Genomic DNA, 23,360 nt, shown 5'->3' with positions numbered 1-23,360 from the left:
CTTCAACACCTGCATATGGAGTGTTCATATCACAACTCATACGTTATGCCAGAGCTTGCCGAAACTACGCAGACTTTTTATATCGCGCTAGAACTCTAACAAATAGGCTTCTGGAACAGGGTTATGTTGCTACAAGATTGAAGTCATCACTACTGAAGTTTTATGGTCGTCATCACGCACTCGTGGATCGTTATGGTGTATCCATCTGCACCATGAAAACTGATTTATTCAACGGGTCATAGTTTTCCTTTCCTCGTTTGTCTACCCCGGATTTGACTTTTTATGAGCAACTCGGCGGGTGTTTCTAGAAAAGCAGAGGACGCTTACCCTACCGGTGCACCTGGTCCATGCTCCCAGTTTTTAGTGAAGTCCGAGTTGCTCATTTGCTTTTGTTACTTTGTATGTATGATTTTAGTTACTTTATGCTCTTTGTTGTGTATGTATGTTTTCCATGTCGGGTCTTTGTCCCTGGATTACATTCTTTTGATTACCGCTATAACCTTGGTTCCCTTGATTACTCTTTGATCAAGTAACATGTATTTTTAAAATGTATGAGACATCATCTTTCGATAAAAATTATATTTCAGGTATCAGTTTTATTTTCTACAGAACCTGTATCTCTGCAAACTTTGCCAATCAATTACTGCCAGAGGCATAGCAACCAAATCTTGGTAGGTACAGCGGGAGTTACAATCACATATGGTAAGACTTGTTTTCATTTGACTTTACATTGTTTCATTTGTTGGTGACTAAATCACGCTAAATCAAGTGGGACATTTCAAATACAGCAAAATAAAAGAAAATAAATGAAAAAGTCCAAGGAAAAAAAACAAAAAACAAAAAACAAAAAACAAAAAATATATGGCCTGACTGACTGTTTTTTTGTTTGTTTGTTGGGGTTTAACGTCCGAGCAGCAATATTTCAGCTATATTCAGACAATGAACATGAAATGGATGATAAAATGAACATCAAATGAAAAAAAAAGGATGGGTCACAAGGACAATGGGGTCGACAAATTTTGATTACCACTGGAAAAAGGGGGGTGGGTAAGGTCGGGCAATTTAGCCTCCTGGGGCGGAGCGCAAAGGTTCCTACTACTATCGAATACCCCAGCAGGGTTCTTTAACGTGCGAGGAACGTGGCATCTTTCCCAACACGGTGCACCACTATGGTTTGCGGTCAGGTGTTCCGTATTATAGCCTGACAACCCCAGCATGTAACACGCCCGGGGTACCCCATTCCACCACCTGGGGCACACATCCCAGTTGCTCTGTGGGTAGAGCGCCTAGCCCCCGGCTAGGTTTCTGAGCACTACTTAGTCGCCTTTTACGACAAGCTTAGCGCTGCTGCAGGCCTATTCTTTTAACACCCGGACCTGCACGGGGCGGCCTGACTGTGAACACGAGAAATAATGTCGATCTATATACACAATGTAGCGAACCGAATGAAAATAGATTACAAATAAATCTGAATATAAACAAAACAGGACGTCACACAAATAAAGATTTAACAATACGAACTCCATGTGTAAACATCAGTTGCTTCGGAAGGATAAGCATGTCGTACTAATTAGTAAATATAAAACAATCCTTGTTTTTTTTCCAAGAAACACAAGAAAGAAACTTTAAGTTTAAAACAAAAATTGTGTTTTTATGAACATACATGTATGACCCGAATGGATATTTTTAGCTTGAATTTGATATCTTTAAAATTACTATCAGAAAACGAATGAAAAGAATAAAATACGTTGTTCGTGCTTCTAAAACGACAATTTTACAATAGCACTGTAGAGTGTTGTAAATGATCTATTGAACTCAAGGGTGTCAGGACTGATCAATTAACGTAACACTATCATGAATGACCAATAAACTCCATAGGGTCATAAATGATCAACAGAATTCATACCTGTCATAAGTGATAGATAAAATACATGACTATCATGGCTGATCGATAGAACGCATGGCTGTCAAAAGTGATCGATATAACTCATACCTGTCATGAGTGATCGATATAATTCATGTCCGTCATGAGTGATCGATAGAAATAATGACTGTCATGCGTAATCGAAAGAATTAATGGGTGTCATAATTGATCAATAGAACCCACGACAAATCATATTTGACCAAAGGAATCCAATTGTGTCTTAAGTGATTATGTGAATATTTCTAAATTGTCTATGAAGCAACATTTCTGTGCCTTTCAATGATGTCAGTATACATTACTATAGAACAATTTATGTGACATGTTGGATAAACGTCCAGTAGAAAAAAAAACATGACAATAAACCTCACCTTAAATACGACACTACGCCTAGAAAATCTTATTTATCAAGAAGCTCCAATTTGCACGGAGACAATATAAAAGAGACCCTTTAATACACATTTTAGACTTAAGTAATAATACTTGATCACCAACAGTTGTTAGTCAGTTAAACCAATGATTAGGCTCAGAACAAATGGTTTTGGTTCGGTATCATATGTAATTAGATATCACAAATAGACCCCACTGGTCATTACATTGTAAAAATGCATTATGAGGTATAAAGAAACTTTTGTGTTGTGTTATGGGGCGCTGTTGTGTTCACATTCTCCGACCAGAAGATGGCATTAATTACGTTTAATGGATGTCAATCATCTTCATTTAATTTTATTAGATAATTTGTCACATTGAGTGAACTTATAATTTCATATATGATTATGTAACTTTAGATAATTTGAAACGATTGTTTGCATATATGTAAATTGCCAACATATATTCTAAAAAGTCTCTAGGAAGGCATAATTGGTAGGAATATAGGATATAAATAGAAGTTAAGTTTTTTCTATAACCTGAAAAAAGCTCATTAGGAAGCAATGCATGACAAAATATGTGGCTAACAAAATGAGCTGCAGAGCAATATCAATACTTATAATGATATCTACTTTGAATCGTTAGAAGTATTTTCCTCACCCTCATGACCCCTCTGTGTATTTTTATTCCTATGGCGTATTCCAAAAGGTGGAAAGGGACGTTCGTCCTCCCACTTCGAATCTTGCACCATTTTGCAAGAAATGTTTAATTTCACACAAATTAACCCCCCCAAAAGAAACAAAAACAAAAAACCCATAACAAATCCTAATTATAGACTTCGCCTAATTTAAGAAGCCTTTCATGAAGCATGTCTTCTGATATGGGCGCACAAGGTAAATTCAACCTACCAGTTTTTTTTTTGTTCCAACGCAATTCATATTGTCAGGAAAAACAGATATTTTTTCTGTATGAACGACTCAGAATTTATGTGCAAGGTTCTCTATGAATCAAGAAAATCATGATAAAGGTCAAAGAGTTATTTACCTTTATTTTACATTTCTTTGGTGTTTTATTCTTACCACTTCAGTAAATTACATTAATACTTTAAAGACAATTAGTATGTGATTTCCAATAGATGGCTGTATTTTGAAAACAAAATTTATGTTTGTTGGGGTTTAACGTCCGAGCAGCAATATTTCAGCTATATTCAGACAATGAACATGAAATGAAAAAAAAGGATGGGTCACAAGGATAATAGGGTCGACAAATTTTGATTGCCACTGGAAAAAGGGGGCAATTTAGCCTCCTGTGGCGGAGCGCAAAGGTTCCTACTCCTATCGAATACCACAGCAGGATTCTTTAACGTGCGAGGAACGTGGCATCTTTCCCAACACGGTGCACCACTATGGTTTGCGGTCAGGTTTTCCGTATTATAGCCTGACAACCCCAGCATGTAACATGCCAGGGGTACCCCATTCCACCACCTGGGGCACACATCCCGGTTGCTCTGTGGGCAGAGCGCCTAGCCCCCGGCTAGGTTTCTGAGCACTATTTAGTCGCCTTTTACGACAAGCTTAGCGCTGCTGCAGGCCTATTCTTTTGACACCCGGACCTGCACGGGGCAAAAAAAAATTTAACATGTATCACTCATTGCCGTGTCTTCCATTGTCTCTGAAAATACCTTACACCCTAATATACGTTTAAATATGATATCCAGTGTCGTAACCATAAATTTTGTAAAATGGTGCACTTGTATACAGTCCCATCTTTCAATAGGAGTGCGCATCCAAATTTAGCTGATTTGCCATAGGAATTTGAGATATTTTAAGCAAAAAAGGGTGTATTTCCTTCAACTACGGCCATGATATCAAGTAGTATAAACAGTCCGGCATTTTCTTACATTATTGAAGTTGTATCATGTTTAAAACAGAACTACTCCTTGTTAAAATAAACAGGGTTGGGACTGATTTATATATAGGTGATGACCTACACTTTTCTGATTAAAGATTATGTCAAAGGTTGTGAGAAGATGCTGTTGGTATAATTATGTAATAAAAGAGATGCAGTCATACATCAGTGTGATAACAATGTAATATTATCTGCTTGTATCAGTATTACATGTTATTTTAACACCGTTCTAGCAGTAGATATTGTCTATAACCACAACCTGCTTGATAAGATTATCTGTGCATATCCTGTATCATTTATTCAAATTGAAAGATGGTTCATACAGATCTTTTGTATTAGATAGATTCTGCCATATTGATATTTTCAGAACGTTTGTTGTTTTTTATATTTAATTTTTTTTTTATAGAAAATGAGTTCTAATTATTTAAAGATTTATTGTAAATTATGAGAGTGTTCTATGACCATTTTGTCTTTTTAGTGTATGTTTTGTAACGACATTAATTTCCCCACTACAGAAAATCAGAAAAAAATTACCTGCAATCTCCAATATCAACTGTGTGGTTCTTAGTTTATTTGCGCCCCGTGCAGGTCCGGGTTTTAAAAGAATAGGCCTGCAGCAGCGCTAAGCTTGTCGTAAAAGGCAACTAAATAGTGCTCAGAATCCTAGCCGGGGGCTAGGGCGCTCTGCCCACAGAGCAACTGGGATGTGTGCCCCAGGTGGTGGAATGGGATACCCCAGGCGTGTTACGTGCTGGGAAAACCTGACCGCAAACCATAGTGGTGCACCGTGTTGGGAAAGATGCCACGTTCCTCGCACGTTAAAGAACCCTACTGTGGTATTCTCCAGGAGTAAGAACCATAGGGCTCCGCTACAGAAGGATAAATTGCCCGACCCTCCCCACCTCTCCCTATTTCCAGTGGCAATCAAAATTTTTCGATCCCATTGTCCTTGTATCCCATCCCATTTTCATTTCATCATTTCATGTTCATTTTATCATCAATTTCATGTTCATCGTCTGAATATAGCTGAAATATTGCTGCGCGGACGTTAAACCCCAACAAACAAACAAACAAACTTAGTTTATTTGCTCAGTTTGACAGCAATCTGGGCTAACGCATATAAAAAATTTGAAACTATGCATTTACGACTAGAACCGGCAATGAAAAAAAAATGAAAATCTATGAACTTCACGTTCTCGAAATCTCGATGACTCGAACACATTTCAATGGGCCGTTGGAGTTCGAGCTACCGAGGTTGGACTGTATATGCGCTTTGCTACAGAGTTATACAACTACTATTTTTTAATAAAAATTTGAAAATGTACACATGAATCAATGATAATATCAAATAACCTAACAAGTACGAAAACTATAGGCAATAGTCTAACTAAATAGCCAAAGATTTCTGCTTTCGTAATTGTTTACAGCAAATTGCATTACTAACAGGCAGCACAAAAAATTGCTATTGGAAAATCTCTGAGACTGAATTACGAATATGTGACAGACGTCTACATTGTTTGTGTTGTAATTAGATTTGTATATAGGAATGTGAATCTATTATCAACTGCTCCATTGAAATATGATTGTATATGACCCTGCTTCTATTACTCATATATTTCTTGGTAGCAATATAATATTGTCGCACTCGTTACTAGAAGGTTTTGTAAGAATTAGGCGCAGACCCGACATTCCCTGGACAAAGGGTTTGATTGACCGACAAGCGGTCCCTCGTTCCAATGAATTGCGGTGATTTTCATTTGATCAGCCAAAATGTTTGAGCAGCCAGGATAAGGAGTCGGGGCCCGTCCACTATCACCCTTTTATTTGCATAAAACATGCCAGTATCAGTGATGTACGAGTATTTTGTGGGAACTTAAATTGATTAACATGTATTCATAAATTCTTAAGGCATCCTCTAACACGCTTTATGGTTAAAGTCTGTGATAAAAACGGTATTTAGTTGCAAAGCACTGTAAAATGTAATATTTCACGATTCACAAATATTTTCTTTCTATCACACGCAATAAAATCAAACTGTCTTTTACTATTTTTATTTTCGGGGGGGGGGCATTTTTGTGCTTCCTGCATGAACTATAATATACAGGGAATTTTATCTATACAGTCTAGTTCAACCATTCATTTCCATCGGAAATGCCGGTAATAGGTCAGGACCATTTCCAATTTTCCGCTTTTTGTCTTGACTTAGCCACTTACTTTCTTAAGACTATACCTTTTGGATATATACTGGCTAGAGGTTGCCTATAAGTTCGGTAATTTTATAATTATCTCGAGATGATTCCTGTTATGCTGAATCAATAGATTCCCATACTATACCGTAATCTGCATGACTCGTATATGGACATATATACTGAAAATGTCGCTAACACTATCGATTAAAGTCGATAAAGAGGCAATGTGGTACAAAATGTCCCCTAGACCTTTCCAGCTAAGTATAAATCATATTCATATTGATGTAAAAGTAATGAAACATTGGATCACACACTGATAACCACTTAGAACTCAATTCTTTTTTATTATTCTAAACAAACATAAAGAATTATATATGTCCTACTTCCATTGCTTCTCTGGTTTAATTGAACTGTTGGTAATGAATGCAGGCTTCAGTTGAGTAAAGATAAGCTTCAAACCTTGGAATTTACAATCATGTAATCAATTAAGGCAGGAAAACCTTACAGAAACCGCCATTAACAATCCAGATGACAGAAATTTATATGCTTTTTTCTGATTATCGAGATGAATGGTTGCTTTTCCTTCTAATGAGAACTGCACATTTTAAAGCAATGAATAACATAAACACGGATAACATTTCCTTCTGATGGAAATAGATGACCCACAACTTCAGCTTAAGAAGGATCATCCTTAGTCCGTAAGGTTTTAAACATAAAGAAAAACTTATTTTTTACCTTTACAGGTGAAAGAACACTTGAATTAGACAAGGTCAATAGAGAACGTCGCAGGCAGCATATTACATGCTATGATACGAATTTTTAAGTTACCATATGTTGCATGATTCTTAATTTAAAAATCATGGGTAAACTAAAGCAAATGACAAGTAGATCTAACAATCAAGTTATTTGCACTTCAGTCTACCGAAATACTTCAAATTTTACAAGAATTCTTGATGAATTGGGTTTTGTAGAGTTTAAAAATTTGGAGGTAAAATTCAAGGTAAAAATTGAATGCCGACTATGGTTCCATGTTCATGTAAAAGTGTTAATCAACCCATCTTATTAAAGGATATGTCAAGTGATATCAATGAAGGTATCTATCCATGCACTATAACGGTGGCAATCAAAATTGAAATAAAATTAATTCATTTAATTTAAGGAAATGTCAAATTCGCATTTTTGATTATGTATTCATCAACAATTTCATGTTTTTTTTTACATATCTGCAGTAAAATAAAATAAAATACTTATAAAAATTTTGAAACTTGCTTCACGTTTTGTTAAATTTTCGAATTTGTTAAAAGCGTTTAAACTTTGAATGTTGGCTGAAAAGAACAATAATATGTTTATTTATAACGATATTCATTTTAACTATGTTTATTTACAATGATAGTGTAATTTCGGGGGGTGGGGGATTTGATACATCGTAACTACCCCTTAGAACTTGAGATAAAGGATACTACAGACACTGTTAAGTCAGCTTCATATCTTGACCTACACTTAGAAATCGATGGTAAAGGAAAACTATTGACCAAACTTTTCGACAAACGTGATGACTTTTCATTCAGAATTGTCAACTTTCCTTTCATTTGTGGCAACATCCCTTCAGCACCTGCGTATGGAGTGTTCATATGACTCGTACGTTATGCCAGAGCTTGCCGAAACTACGCAGACTTTTTGTATCGCGCTAGAACTCTAACAAATAGGCTTCTGGAACAGGGTTATGTTGCTACAAGATCGAAGGCATCACTACATAAGTGTTATGGTCGTCATCAAGAACTCGTGGATCCTTATGGTGTATCCATCTGCACCATGAAAACTGATTTATTCAACGGGTCATAGTTTTCCTTTTCTTGTTTGTCTACCCCGGACTTGACTTTTTATGAGCAACTCGGCGGGTGTTTCTAGAAAAGCAGAGGACGCTTACCATACCGGTGCACCTGGTCCATGCTCCCAGCTTTTTAGTGAAGTCCGAGTTGCTCATTTGTTTTTAATACTTCGTATGTATGATTTTAGTTACTTTATGTTCTTTGTCATGTCTCTCTGTTTTCCAAGTCTGGTCTTTGTCTCTGGATTACATTCTTTTGATTACCGCTATAACCTTGGTTCCATTGATTCAACTATGCTTATAAACAACGATATTTGTTTTCAACTTCGTTTATTTAGAACAATGTTTATGTTTTACTTTTTTTTTCATTATCTTGATAAACTGTTCATTAAAACAGTCTTATACTGTGTATCTTATTGATATAAAACGTCATTTTCATTTTAATAAAAATTAAAACTTGTAATTAACTGGCCTTTAAAAAAAAGCAAACTCGCATAACAAACCTTGCATATGGAAGTCGGTAAACAATTTGATTTGTTTCAATGACAAAAATTTCAAGGATTAATTTTGATTCAAAAATTTGTTAGAATCTAAAATAAACTCATCCACAAATTTTAACTTTGAAATAGTGGAGGGTAAGTTAACAAAAAATCAAGCAAGAAGACTTCATTAAGGCTGGCTGCATTGGTAGCAAAAATGAATGACGAATGAACATTCTTCCGATGCACATCTTCCCAGTATTAAGTAGAGTCTCATTTATTTTTAGTTTTTGGTATTTTGTCTGTTTTCATGGTCTTTATCATCCAGTGTCGTAAAAGTGTTATCATAAAGATGTTTTTGTTTTCACTTTCAAATGTTATATTGCCAAACTTAAGGAATCTCTTTTAACTGTCATTATTCCTGCCACCTGGAAAGACCGTTATAATTTGAGTATAAATAATTAGGTCGAGGAAACTGGGACCTTTATTGGGAATCTTAGATTGGAATATAAAACTATTGGAATTACAATGTATGTCCGGAAAAAGTATTAATAAAACATGCAATTCAGAAATATTACTGGAAACAAATAATGTTAATCCGTAATGGGAAGACGCTCATGAAATATTTGTTTATAAAGTTAATCGATCGTATTTAACATAATATCAATCATCATAGAGAAAGCATATAATTATTAAATGCTTGCAGGGTAATTTTTTTTTCATAATTCACGTGTGAAATACGGCACTCAGTAATGTCACTCTCGGGTGTTCTCCTCTCAAAACTTCCTCTTGTGACGTTAACTTTATATGACGTCACGTATGCCCGCTTTCAAACTATTATTATATATGAAAATAGCACTAAATTATTGAGAAAATTTGTACAGTAAATATGAAAAATTAGTTTTTTACCGTTGAAAACAAAATATATTGTTACTGAAAAGGCCTATGTCAACCATTGTTGACGTTCTTGTTGCTATAAAAACTTTAATTTGATGTCGTTAATCATCTGTTTGGATCAAGTAGCAGGTATAGAGTCAAGGTTTTCGTTATCATAAACTGGTTAATAATTTTACTAAATTAAACCATAAATATAAAGATTTAATGCTGAAGTTTGGCTTTACTTGTCGTAACTTAATCAAAAATGGGATTTCACATCGTAGCTTTTAAGGTTATGTAATAAAGTTCGAAAGTAAAAATAGAATCCTTTAAGAAATAAATGAATAAACTTAATGATTATCTTCACCATGTCATTGTTTAATCTTTGTATTATGTTTTTATTGGCTCCTGTTATTAAACTTAATATTAATTAACTCTAGTTCGTTCTACTTTCTGCCATTATTTTTTTATCTTGGCATTTGCACGAACACCTTATTTTACTTTTACATTTTATAGTATGTTTTCAGTTAATCATGTATTTCGTATACAAGTTCTAGATTAACGAACCCTTATAACACTGTCATGTTGATATATATATCATTGCCTTTGATCTTGATATTTGCACAAAAACCGTGTTTACTTAGTAGACATTTTAAGATATATTTTAACTAATCCCTACTGGACATGTTTTTATTGATATTTTTGTTTCAGTAAACTTGGTGTGTTTGTTGGGTGCCTTCGGATTCAACAGAAAAAGCGAGTGTAGATATAGCTTGTTGTCCAACAGATAGTAAGTTTTATTGTTGTTCATTACTGTTCCAGGGTAACGGTAGGGTTGTGCGCTCACAATCATGTTCAACCCCTCCACATACTTTATGAGTCTATCCCAACCCAGGAACCTTTGGTCCAGTGAGGTCGTCGTTTTATTTTATTTTCATTGTTATTCGTTTTATTAATTTTATCCTAAAGATTATGTCAATTTTTCGTCTTTGCACTTCATTTATTTTAGGACCCTTTACAGTTTGTTTTAAGGTATGAGATTAGCCCATCATTGAAGACCGTGTGATTACCCGTAGAAATTTAATTGTTCGTTGCTTGGTTTTTGGTGGATCTCTGTCTACTTGGCAATCAAACAATATATATTTTATTGATATGGACGTTAGGAAGTCAGCAACACAATAATAGTCGTTAGATAGTCTTTTGCAGGTATATAGGTATTAGATTGTCTTTTGCAGGTACATAGGTATTAGATTGCAATATGTAGGTATATGGGCGCTAGATAGTCAGATGTAAGTATATGGGCGTTAAATAGTCAGATGCAGGTATATGGGCGTTAGATAGTCAGATGCAGGTATATGGGTGTTAGATAGTCAGATGTAAGTATTTGGGCGTTAGATAGTCAGATGCAGGTATATAGGCGTGAGATAGTCAGATGCAGGTATATGGGTATTAGATAGTCAGATGCTGGTACATTGGCGTTAAATAGTCAGATGCAGGTATATGGGCGTGAGATAGTCAGATGCAGGTATATGGGCGTTAAATAGTCAGATGCAGGTATATAGGCATTAGATAGTGTAAGTAGGTATATGGGCGTTAAATAGTCAGATGCTGGTATATGGGGGTTAGATAGTCAGATGTAGGTATATGGGCGATAGATAGTCAGATGCAGTAAATGGGCGTTAGATAGATAGATGCAGGTATATGGGCGTTAGATAGTCAGTTGTGGGTATATGAGCGTTAGATAGACAGATGCAAGTATATGGAATTTGGATAGTCAGATGTGGGTATATAGGCGTTAGATAGTCAGATGCAAGTATATGGGCGTTAGATAGTCAGTTGTGGGTATATGAGCGTTAGATAGTCAAATGCAGGTATATGGGCGCTAGACAGTCAGTTGCGGTTATATGGGCGTTAAATTAATTGTGGCAGGTATATGGGTGTTAAATTGATAGTTTCAGATGTATTGGCGATCGAAAGGTAGTTCTAGTAGATGGACAGTTGACAGTGCACATCATCGGTACTTACATTGGTGGACGCTAGTTTGTTATACGGGCGGACGCTATTTTGTTGCAGTTACATGGGCGGACGCGAGTTTGTTGTACTTATATGGGCGGACGCTAGTTTGTTGCAGTTATATGGACGGACGCTAGTTTGGCCACTTTTGGCCCCTTTTTTTCATACTACGGTTCTTATGTATACATTTACATGTATCTTAGTGATAACTCAAAGTTGATTTTATGATTATCACACGATCATATGCTAATGAAAAATGTCAATATTTACATATGATTGGGTTAACATATAACTATCATGTTTGGCACACTTGTGTGAGTGTGTCATTAATTGAAAAGCTTTTTATCCCCACCCCCACTCCACTATGTTATAACTTGACCAGGTTTTCATTTAATAATTACAGATGTAAGAATAAGTGTTAGTATAATATTCGTATCAGTAATGTTAAATATGTTAGAACAAAATATACCATTGGTGTACCGAATTAAAATACTGTTTCATTAAATTATATTTTATTCCGACCTGGATATATAATGTCACATTCACGGTTTAGGGTTTACGAAGGGAAAATGAAAAGTCTTGTGTGTACGGCTACAGTCGTTTGCATAGCGGGATATACCCGGCTTATTATCCAATCAGAATTCCTACATTTTAATGTGAGCTATTACAGAATATCCATCCCTTCAACCCCATATACCATCTATCACACTACCCTCAGTATCTCCATTGAATGTTTCTTTATTGTATTACATTGTGATTTTAAATCATATATTTCAAAATATTTCAACATTTAAACTACTGTTTATAATTTGAAATTAATTTAACTTCACAACAATTTAATCTTTAAACTGATTTATCCATCCTTCATACGGAATTCCAATTCCCAATTTCCGCCCCCACCTATACCGTGGTATAGAAAGTTTACTCTGTATAATTTACAAATCATATGATAGTAGATTAAACATAAGGTAATTAGCCTCTATTCTGTCATGCTACAACAAATCCATATATATTTTTTGATATTTTTGTAACAGATTGTTACATTTACAAACTCTATATCACTGCATTCTAATTAGAACTTGAATAGTACGCTTTTTAACATGATACACACGTAAAATTATGACGGAACATCATACATTTCCATCTATTCCAGCAAAACCATTTCCCAACTAACATTATAAGCTTCATTACATGGGAATGACCGGCCAAAACGCATAAAGGTGTTTTATATCTCCAAAGGCATTTACAATGTACAGAGTAAATGGTATACATATATTTCTGATGTTCAATGTACGCAAAACTGTACTATGTCGTACTTATAAGTTCTTTTGGACTATGGTAAAATTACATTTAAGTACCAGTCTACATAAAATTCAGATACTGTCAATGGTAAAGTGATTTATGGTGTAGAAAAAGACCCACCAAACAAACGATGCTTTTTCAATCTACATATGCTATACTTTCGCATAACGATACTCATTTCTGCATTCAGATCTGCACTTTTTAGAAAATCATGGATACATCTCCCACAAAAATCAACCAAATGAAACCAAATCAAGGTCGGTAACTCTTGCAAAGTGCCATTTTCATGTACAATTTATATATTTTTTTATCTCAGAAGCGCAACAACCAAATGAAAAACTAAGACTGGTTATGTGATCTACAACGGTTTCTAAACATGAAATAAAATTGAATTCGGTGGGTTTTTAACATGCATGAATCACCTCTTGTCTGATTTGTAGAAAGACTACCTCTTTAATACAGTAGAACATGTCTTAACCGAACCAATGTTAAAATGTAGCATCCTTGCCGCAACATATACAGTGAAAACTTTCTAAGTCAACCCACTTTTGAACTCGGTTCGATTTAGACAGGTGATTGGTCTATCCAGGTTCAAAATACATTTAAATTAGTTAAAGGGACTTGATAACTGTGTAGTGAGACCGCCTCTCTCGATTGTCCATAGTTCGTTTTTGAAAGGCAGTTGGTTTATCAACGTTCAAAATATAAATTCAAATTGATGTATCAAGGGATTTTTAAAACTGTTTGATGAAGTCAGATTATTGGATAGTGCACGGTCCGGTTTGGACAGGAATGCTGTATAAAACACAAAAAATCCCAAAAACTTCGCATGCGTTATCGTGTTAGGTATACGAACACTCGTAAAGGAAGTCGATATTGGACAGTAACCTAAATTTCCCCAATTTACATAAAGCAACACACCAACTTTGAAATCGATCCGTTCAGTAAGAGCCAAGACTTTTGTGACGATAATTATCCCTGTCATTCCATATAGGGAAAATGGCCAAGCCCCACGAAACAGGAAGTTAATATTGGACAGCGCCCAAAATTGCTTACAACGTATGCCCCATATGTATAAAGCAAGACACCAAATTTGAAATTAATCCATCAAATGAAAGTCTTGATAATTGCGACAGAATTCGGACTGACGGACGGACTGACAGTGTGATTCTACTATAGTCGTAAAAAAACCTAAAAAAAAACTTAATGATAATCGCTTGCGCTAGAATAATCAAAGCATTTATAGAAGAATCGGAAAGAAAGCAATGGAATTATTTTATAATAATAAAAAGTGGTACATACCTGACTTTTCTCAACGCCTCCTGCTCCTAACAATGATACTGGAATATTTATGCCATTGATGAAGTATACATTTCCTAATGCTTCATTATAAATAATGATAGAAATGTACAGACCGCTTTCTGTCAGTCTGACTAACATAAATATCTATTTTTCTTTTAAAAGATTTCAACACTTACGATGTCGATACATTTTAATTAGATTCAGTAAACATTGGCAAGCTGTTAAGACCAGATGCTTCAACCTGCTGGAAGTTATCTCTTTCTATTTGTATTGTATTTAGCCATTGATAAAATTCAATAATTGTAGTTTATGCTGATCTGATCATGAGTTCATATTTTTTGCGATTTCCTCATATTTGTGTATCGTGTAAAAACGTTCAGTACAAGAATTTTGAAGTTGTTTATCTGTCAACTGGATGTTGTCAAGCCTGTCTAGTAAACCAAAGTCATTTTATACTGTAGACTTGGTTCGGTTAATACAGGTGTCCGGTTAAGACAGGTGTCCGATTTACAAAGGTTCAAATATATTTACTCTGTTATAAACAGGGCTAAACAATTTATAGATAGGCTTTCGGATTATCAAAATAAATTTAACGTGATATAAAGGGGTTTTAAATGGTGTCTGGTTAAGACAGTTTTTTTTATTATTCAGGGTTCAGTTTAGACAGGTTTCATTGATATTTACTACAGAAAATAAACTTCAGTATACAATAAACACTTAACAACAGTATTAAAAGAGTGGATTCGGCAACAAAATATTTAAAATAAAAACAGAAATCAACAATTCATAGAATTATCATTGACAGCCTGTGGTATGTGATGGCAGTCTGTGCTATGTGATGGCAGCCTGTGGTATGAGGGTTTCTTCGTCGTTTATTGAAAACCAGTGGGTGGCCTTGGGTTGAAATTTTCGTCCTGGTGGAGTTATCGCTTTGACATATACACCATACATATTCTCATTATATAAGGAGAATTTCTACAGAAAATATTAACAAGAAAGGAGAACTTTAGTCTTAATTTGCACAATTGACAAATTCTCAATGTAGCGATAAGGGAAGCATGGCATAACTATAACGTTACAACTGAAATCCTTCCATCTCTATTTTTAACTAGATTTTAAAATAATGTTTTATCACAAAATTCAAATATCCCATAAAACACTGATCATGAAGCTTTGTGTCTGGTTTTTCTCTTGGTGAACTTGTCGGTGCTTCCTGATCAGATACTTTTTAGTTTTGTGTAATTCTTGAATACTATTTAGTGTTGGATTTCAGTAAGTGTACTGATGAGAGATTACTTCATTGAACCACCTGTACGGCATTTCAAATTTTACAATATTTAATCAAAATTGGATTAATTTTGATATATCAGTTAAAGTATCGTGTTCTTTTTTTTTGTAACAACAAAATCTCATTTTATAAATGTCTTTCGTCGCTATACGTTTATGGACTGTTTTGTTTTAATAAGTAGGTTCTATTCGTAGTTCTCCTCCATAAGATTATTTTTTAAATCGACCGCAGTATGCCAACATTACCACGGAACCCATAACAAATTCTATTCGAGAGTTATGAACACGAGAAATATTGTTATACTTATATATTCAAGATGTCAATAGAAGATAACTAGCCTTTTGATGTTAAATCAAATGATTACTATTGATTCTGTTCCATACTGGGTTCCATTAGAGATTCATTTTAATTTGGTCATTTGTTTGTTGTTTTGTTTTTCAACGCAATTTCTGTCTGATTTTCTTTAACCAGCTCTTTTTATTTCGTTTAATTTACTTTAAGGTTATGTCTTTAAGGGAATGTCTTGTCTTTATTAAATATTTTAATGACCAGCATGGGATTATAGTCGTAATGTCATGACTTTTCAGAAAAGTCGATAAACTCTGAGTCAAATTACAATGGTTTTAAACGATCCAAGGATAAGGTATGATCCAAATTAAAGACCAAAGGCATTTAATGAAAAACATTTCTAAGCGTTAAATGACCCAAAAGCTTTTTGTAGTGATCTGTGCATATCTTGTTCCTTGTTATTTCTGATTCTGAGGCAACTACACTATTATATTCAGAAATTAAAGATGCCAAAACTTTTTTAAATTTAAAACGTGAATTTATTAGAAGTCTGACAGGAAGTGGTTGCTGGGTGTCATCATCTGTCAGAATCAGGGAGTGGATGAAACATTGGTAAAAAAAAACACCACTTTGACTATTTGCACCATCAGAAGCAATGACAAATAGACAAGATTTTTCATACATGCATCATGTTGGTAAATTGAGTTATAATTTTATTGAGATGCACTGAATATGAACATTTAAAGGGCGAACAACTCTCTCAAAAACCTCATTTTTCAAACATCCTATTGAAAAATTTCTGAACAAACTCAGTAATGCAGAGATCAGATAGTGGTCTTTTCAAATACAAAATCATAATTGAGTAAATAAGGGAAATTATATTATCAGGTCGTTGGGGTTTTGATGCCAATACGGAAATCCGAAATTGTGTAAAAATATTTGGCAACTCGATCTAAAACAAATTAACCCAAGTCTACTTAGATATAGAATGATAACGCCCTTTTAAATTTATGACTTGGTCCTTTCACAAGGTTATACCATATCAGTTGCCGAAACATGTTTTGAATAATATTCCTGTATCAAAATCTTGTTATATTCTGTTATTTTTACGTATAAGGATAGTTAAGAGTCGCTTCCTCCAATTTATATCATATTTTATATTGTTGTAGCGGATGTAGAGAGAGGGTTAAGAGTGGTTGGACCACATTTTTTTTACAAAATATTTGCAAATATGAGCTAAAATTAACCTGGACCGCCCTTACATCTCTGGCTCCGCTCCTGAATTCGGTAAAGCATTTAATGTAACTTTCAGTGCATAAGTAACTAATCGGCCTTTTCGGCTACACTTGATAAAAAAATTCGGTTGCAGACAGGATAATTTCTTCTTGAATTACATGTATTTGCCGGAATTTTAGTGATACGCGGGTCAAAGTAGTTTCATCCGCCAATTGGCCCCAATAAATTAGTCAGATATCACTAGAAATCAAGAACAGTAACGCTTCAAGAATTTTGGCGCGAAGAGAGTAGCTAAGAAAAAATAGTAGTAGTACGAGAGTAAAAGTTAGACTGGCTTCATGTCTTCTTTGTCTTATCACGTTATTTTTTGTTATATTGTTATAGCTGCTGTTTATTATCAATATGTATTATAGAAATACAAAATTGATAAAATTTCATTCTCAAATATTTATATTTTCATTATTACATGCGATTTGTTTGTTTTAATTTTAGTTTGCCTGAAAAGAATGATTGAGTACTACAATTTACGTTTTTATTCTTGTACATGAACAACCGGGGATCCAAGGACGATCGTACCCCCATATAGAATGGATTTTTTTTATGAAATCTTGATTTCTTACAAAATCTACCCCCGAATTTTCTAATCTTGATTTTCTCATCTTACAATTCTATGTACGCACCCCTCCCAACCTAAATTCCCTGATCCGCCCCTGGTGTTCTTAGGCATAAAATAGCCTTATACTCAGTCAAATAAACATTCGATAGCCAGTGTAAGCCTGCTTCTGTGGACCATTTGCATTTTGTGTCATAACACGAATTATAAACACTCGTTGTAGATTTTACAATCGTATGACAACCTATGACGATATCATTTGGTAGTCTTGCTCGATAGGATCGCACCGATGATTTCTGAAAACGAGTTCTTATCCTACCTTTATTTTTACGTATAGTATTATTAGTGATGTCTGTTAAAAAATCATATTTTATATGTTATTTTTTAACTGATGGATGTCATGAAACATTAGTGTGTACATTATTGGTCAAAAGTCGAAACAAATTTTATATTACAAAAAATACAAATCTTATATACATGTATGATATTTAAGGTATGGTATGCTATATGTAAATCTTCACACAACAACGGCGATAAAAAAAAACAAACAAAAAAGACAAAAAAAAAGCAAAACAAAAACAAATTTCTATGTTTAGTAGCAATTGAGCAAACCGTACAATAATTTTACTTATTTATCTCATTGGCAAAATAAGAAGCAAAAAAGTATCTAATTGTTTGTTTGTTTTTCTCGTTTTTTTTTTCTTTTACATGACTGATTTTTTGTGAAATTTCCATAGGCTTGAAAAATCAAGCGTTAAGATCTTCCAACACGTAATTACCTTTCCTCTTTCGTCTACCCTGAACTTGACTTTTTACAAATGTATGAGCAACTTGACGGGTATTTCTAAAAAAAAGCAGCATAGGCTTACCCTACCGGTACACCTGATTCATGCTCCTATTTTTGCTTTTGTTACTTTTCATATATTGTTTTTGGTAGTGTTATGTTCTTTGTTGTGTTTCCATGTCTGGTCTTTGTTCCTGGATGCCAGAGCCCCGTACAGGACCGGGTGTCAAAAGAATAGGCCTGCAGCAGCGCTAAGCTTGTCATAAAAGGCGACTTAATAATGCTCAGAAACCTAGCCGGGGGCTAGGCGCTCTGTGCACAGATCAACTAGGATGTGTGCCCCAGGTGGTGGAATGGGGTACACCTGGCGTGATACATGCTGGGGTTGTCTGGCTACAATACGGAAAACCTGACCGCAAACCATAGTGGAGCATCGTGTTGGGAATGATGCCAGGTTCCTCGCACGTTAAAGAACCCTGCTGTGTTATTCGATAGGAGAAGGAACCTTTGCGCTCCGCCACATGAGGCTAAATTGCCCGACCTTACCCATCCTTCCCTTTTTCTAGTGGCAATCAAAATTTGTCGACCTTATCACCCGTGTGTCCCGTCCCTCTTTCCATTTCATCATCATCATTTCATGTTCATGTTATCACCAATTTCATGTTCATCGCCTAAATATAGCTGAAATATTGCTGCTCGGGCTTTAAATCCAACAATCAATCAATCAGCCATTCTTTTGATTTTCGCTGGAGTCTTGGTTTCTTTAATTGCTCTTCCAAATAAGTAGGTAGAAAAAAGCGGAAAAGACTGAGTTATCTGTTTATAATTTCCAAATCATTTAATGGCTTGACGTAAATCAATTTCGTGCTGAATTTGATGACTAATTCCAATCTGTCATATACAATTTTCTAGAAATAGCAAAACAAATTTGTATGACGTCAAAGGAAAAAATACCAATTTCGTTACAGTATCATTACAAATGACAAAACAGAAACAAAAAAAAAGTATTGCCGCCAGGACACTTGTGATATGTTGTACCCCTCACACCAATGTGACAAAATCTATACTTCATCACAATGTGACAAGATGTACACGTAGACTTCGAGATTTTCATAATTATAAAAGATATTTGAAAAATGAGAAATCAGTAATAAGATGCTTAGTTAAGTAATCAATTATAATTATGAAAATCTCAAAATCTACGTGTACATCTTGTCACATTGTGATGAAGTATAGATTTTGTCACATTGAAGTGAGGGGTACAACATATCACGTCGCTGTGAAGTGTACAATATGTTACATTGATGTTAGGTGTACAACATGTGGCATCGCTGTGAGATGTACAACATGTTACATTGCTGTAAGGTCTTCAATATGCCACATTGTTGTGAGGTCTACATCGTGTCGCAGTGCAGTGAGGGGTACAACATGTTACATTGCTGTGAAGTGTACAACATGTTACATTGCTATGGATTTACAAGAAGTGATATTTCTGTGAGGTGTATAACATATCATAATGCAGTGAGGTGTACATGTCACATTGCTGTAAAGTGTACACCATATCACATTGCTGTAAAGTGTACACTATGTTATGTTATATTGCTGTGAAGTGTCCTACATGTCACATTGTTGTGAGGTGTACAACATGTTACATTGCTGTGAAGTGTACAATTTCTTACATGGCTGTGATGTGTACAACATGTTACATTGCTGTGAAGTGTACAATATGTTGCATTGCTGTGAGGTGTACAACATGTTACATTGCTGTGAAGTGTACAACATGTTGCATTGCTGTGAGGTGTACAACATATCACATTGCTGTAAAGTGTACACCATGTTATGTTACATTGCTGTGAAGTGTACTACATGTCACATTGTTGTGAGGTGTACAACATGTTACATTCCTGTGAAGTGTACAATTTCTTACATGGCTGTGATGTGTACAACATGTTACATGGCTGTGATGTGTACAACATGTTACATTGCTGTGAAGTGTACAACATGTTGCATTGCTGTGAAGTGTACAACATGTTACATTTCTGTGATGTGTACACCGTGTCACATTGTTTTAGGGTGTACAACATGTGACATTGCTGTGAGGTATACATTTTACATTGCTGTGAAGTGTACAACATATTACATTGCTGTGGATTTACAACATGTGACATTTCTGTGAGGTATAGAACATGTCACATTGCTATGAAGTGTAGAACATGTTGCATTGCTGTGAGGTGCACAACATGTTACATTGCTGTGAGGTGTACAACATGTTACATTGCTGTGAAGTGTACAACATGTTGCATTGCTGCGAGGTGTACAACATATCACATTGCTGTAAAGTGTACACCATGTTATGTTACATTGCTGTGAAGTGTACTACATGTCACATTGTTTTGAGGTGTACAACATGTTACATTCCTGTGAAGTGTACAATTTCTTACATGGCTGTGATGTGTACAACATGTTACATGGCTGTGATGTGTACAACATGTTACATTGCTGTGAAGTGTACAACATGTTGCATTGCTGTGAAGTGTACAACATGTTGAATTGCTGTGAAGTGTACAACATGTTACATTTCTGTGATGTGTACACCGTGTCACATTGTTTTAGGGTGTACAACATGTGACATTGCTGTGAGGTATACATGTTACATTGCTGTGAAGTGTACAACATATTACATTGCTGTGGATTTACAACATGTGACATTTCTGTGAGGTATAGAACATGTCACATTGCTATGAAGTGTAGAACATGTTGCATTGCTGTGAGGTGCACAACATGTTACATTGCTGTGAGGTGTACAACATGTTACATTGCTGTGAAGTGTACAACATGTTGCATTGCTGCGAGGTGTACAACATATCACATTGCTGTAAAGTGTACACCATGTTATGTTACATTGCTGTGAAGTGTACTACATGTCACATTGTTGTGAGGTGTACAACATGTTACATTCCTGTGAAGTGTACAATTTCTTACATGGCTGTGATGTGTACAACATGTTACATGGCTGTGATGTGTACAGCATGTTACATTGCTGTGAAGTGTACAACATGTTGCATTGCTGTGAAGTGTACAACATGTTGAATTGCTGTGAAGTGTACAACATGTTACATTTCTGTGATGTGTACACCGTGTCACATTGTTTTAGGGTGTACAACATGTGACATTGCTGTGAGGTATACATGTTACATTGCTGTGAAGTGTACAACATATTACATTGCTGTGGATTTACAACATGTGACATTTCTGTGAGGTATAGAACATGTCACATTGCTGTGAAGTGTAGAACATGTTGCATTGCTGTGAGGTGCACAACATGTTACATTGCTGTGAGGTGTACAACATGTTACATTGCTGTGAAATGTAAAACATGTTCCATTGCTGTGGATTTACAACATTTGACATTTCTGTGAAGTGTACAACATGTTACATTGCAGTGAGATGTACATGTCACATTGTTGTGAGGTGTACAACATGTCACATTGATGTGGGATGTACAACCGATCACATTGATGTGAGGTGTACATTAGTTGAGAAGAATTTTGATATAAATAATATTGAAAATAGCAAAAATACGTCCAAAAAGGGATTTAACTTCAACATGAACATGGCTCAACAGATTTCTCTGTATCAGAATTTGGCTTAACCTACAACAGTTTTGGAGATATATGGAAAAACTGCTGTGTGAAACATATATTATATTTTAGTAACGTCGGTCACGTTTTTCGACGGAAACAAATCCAATTTAGTTTCCAGTGTACCGTCATATCCGCTTCAATGTTCATCAATAGACTTATAACGGTTAATGTTTAATGCTTTGAGATTCAAATCACATCAATATTCAATAACTTCCCGATGACCATTTAACGTATTTGATTATATAAATGTAACCGAAAAGAAAATAGTTTTATTACCTAAGATACCATCATCTTTGAATCATGCTAACCACAACACAGAATGCATCTGGAATATTACACATGAACAGATTATTTGTGACTGGTTTATAGGCGGTAGTATTTTCTCAACTAGACTATAATACTCTTAACTATCCCTTACTAAATATAAACATGCCAGCTTAAGTATCTATCTTGGAAATATATCTATTATGGTGCTGAGATGTACGAATGCCTGTTGAGCTCGTTTTCGTACGCGTAGACCTTATTCTTGATAAAGATATCGATCACATCCGTAGAGTAACGAATCGAACCATTTTTTTTCTGACAAATGGCAATAAATATGGTCATCTGTTGTTTGCCAAAGGGCCAATAATTTTGCCAATTACTCATAGGCAATACACTAATACGATTTTGTAACTACATATTATTGATTACAGTTGAGGTGATGATTAAACATTGGATAATTTTAATAATAATTTTGTTCTCAAACGAATCTCGCATAAAGCGCACAATAGCATTGATATACTTTAAATGGATAAAGCAGTAAGAGTAATCAAGGAAACCAAGGTTATAGTGGTAATCAAAAGAATGTAATCCAGGGACAAAGATCAGACATGGAAAACAGACATACACAAAAAAGAACATAAAGTAACTAAAATCATACATACAAAGTAACAAAAGCATACGAGCAACCCGAACACCACTAAAAGCTGGGAACATGGACTAGGTGCATCGGTAGGGTAAGCGTCCTCTGCTTTTCTAGAAACACCCGCCGAGTTGCTCATAAAAAGTCAATTGGGGGGTGTAGTCGAAAGAGGAAAGGAAAACCATGAACAAATCAATTTTCATAGCGCAGATCCATACATCGTAACGAACCATGAGTTCATGATGACGACCATAAAACTTTTGTAGTGATGACTTCAATCTTAGCAACATAAACTCCTGTTCCAGAAGCCTATTTGATAGAATTCTAGCGCGATACAAAAAATCTGCGTAGTTTCAGTAAGCTCTGGCATAAGACATGAGTTGTGATATGAACACTCCATACGCAGTAAAAGTATA

The 23,360-nt window shown here is 35.1% G+C and overlaps 1 protein-coding gene across 1 annotated transcript in view; it reads right to left on the bottom strand.

The window, feature by feature from the left end:
- Window positions 1-14,414, bottom strand: part of LOC148596556 (FMRFamide receptor-like) — a 36,386-nt gene extending 21,972 nt beyond the window's left edge. Inside the window, exon 1 of the mRNA XM_088564154.1 lies at window positions 14,188-14,414. Within this exon, the coding sequence (XP_088420280.1) occupies window positions 14,188-14,325 (138 nt within the window). The 5' untranslated portion in view covers window positions 14,326-14,414. The remainder of the gene's footprint in view (window positions 1-14,187) is intronic.
- Window positions 14,415-23,360: the final 8,946 nt, after the last annotated feature.

Source organism: Perna viridis, chromosome 15 (assembly GCF_037379345.1).
Source record: "Perna viridis isolate PV_CMFRI_1.1 ecotype Kerala chromosome 15, ASM3737934v1, whole genome shotgun sequence".
NCBI classification, from domain to species: domain Eukaryota; kingdom Metazoa; phylum Mollusca; class Bivalvia; order Mytilida; family Mytilidae; genus Perna; species Perna viridis.
The sequence above is the reverse complement of the archived record's forward strand: the minus strand, read 5'-3'. Positions and strand labels throughout refer to the sequence as shown.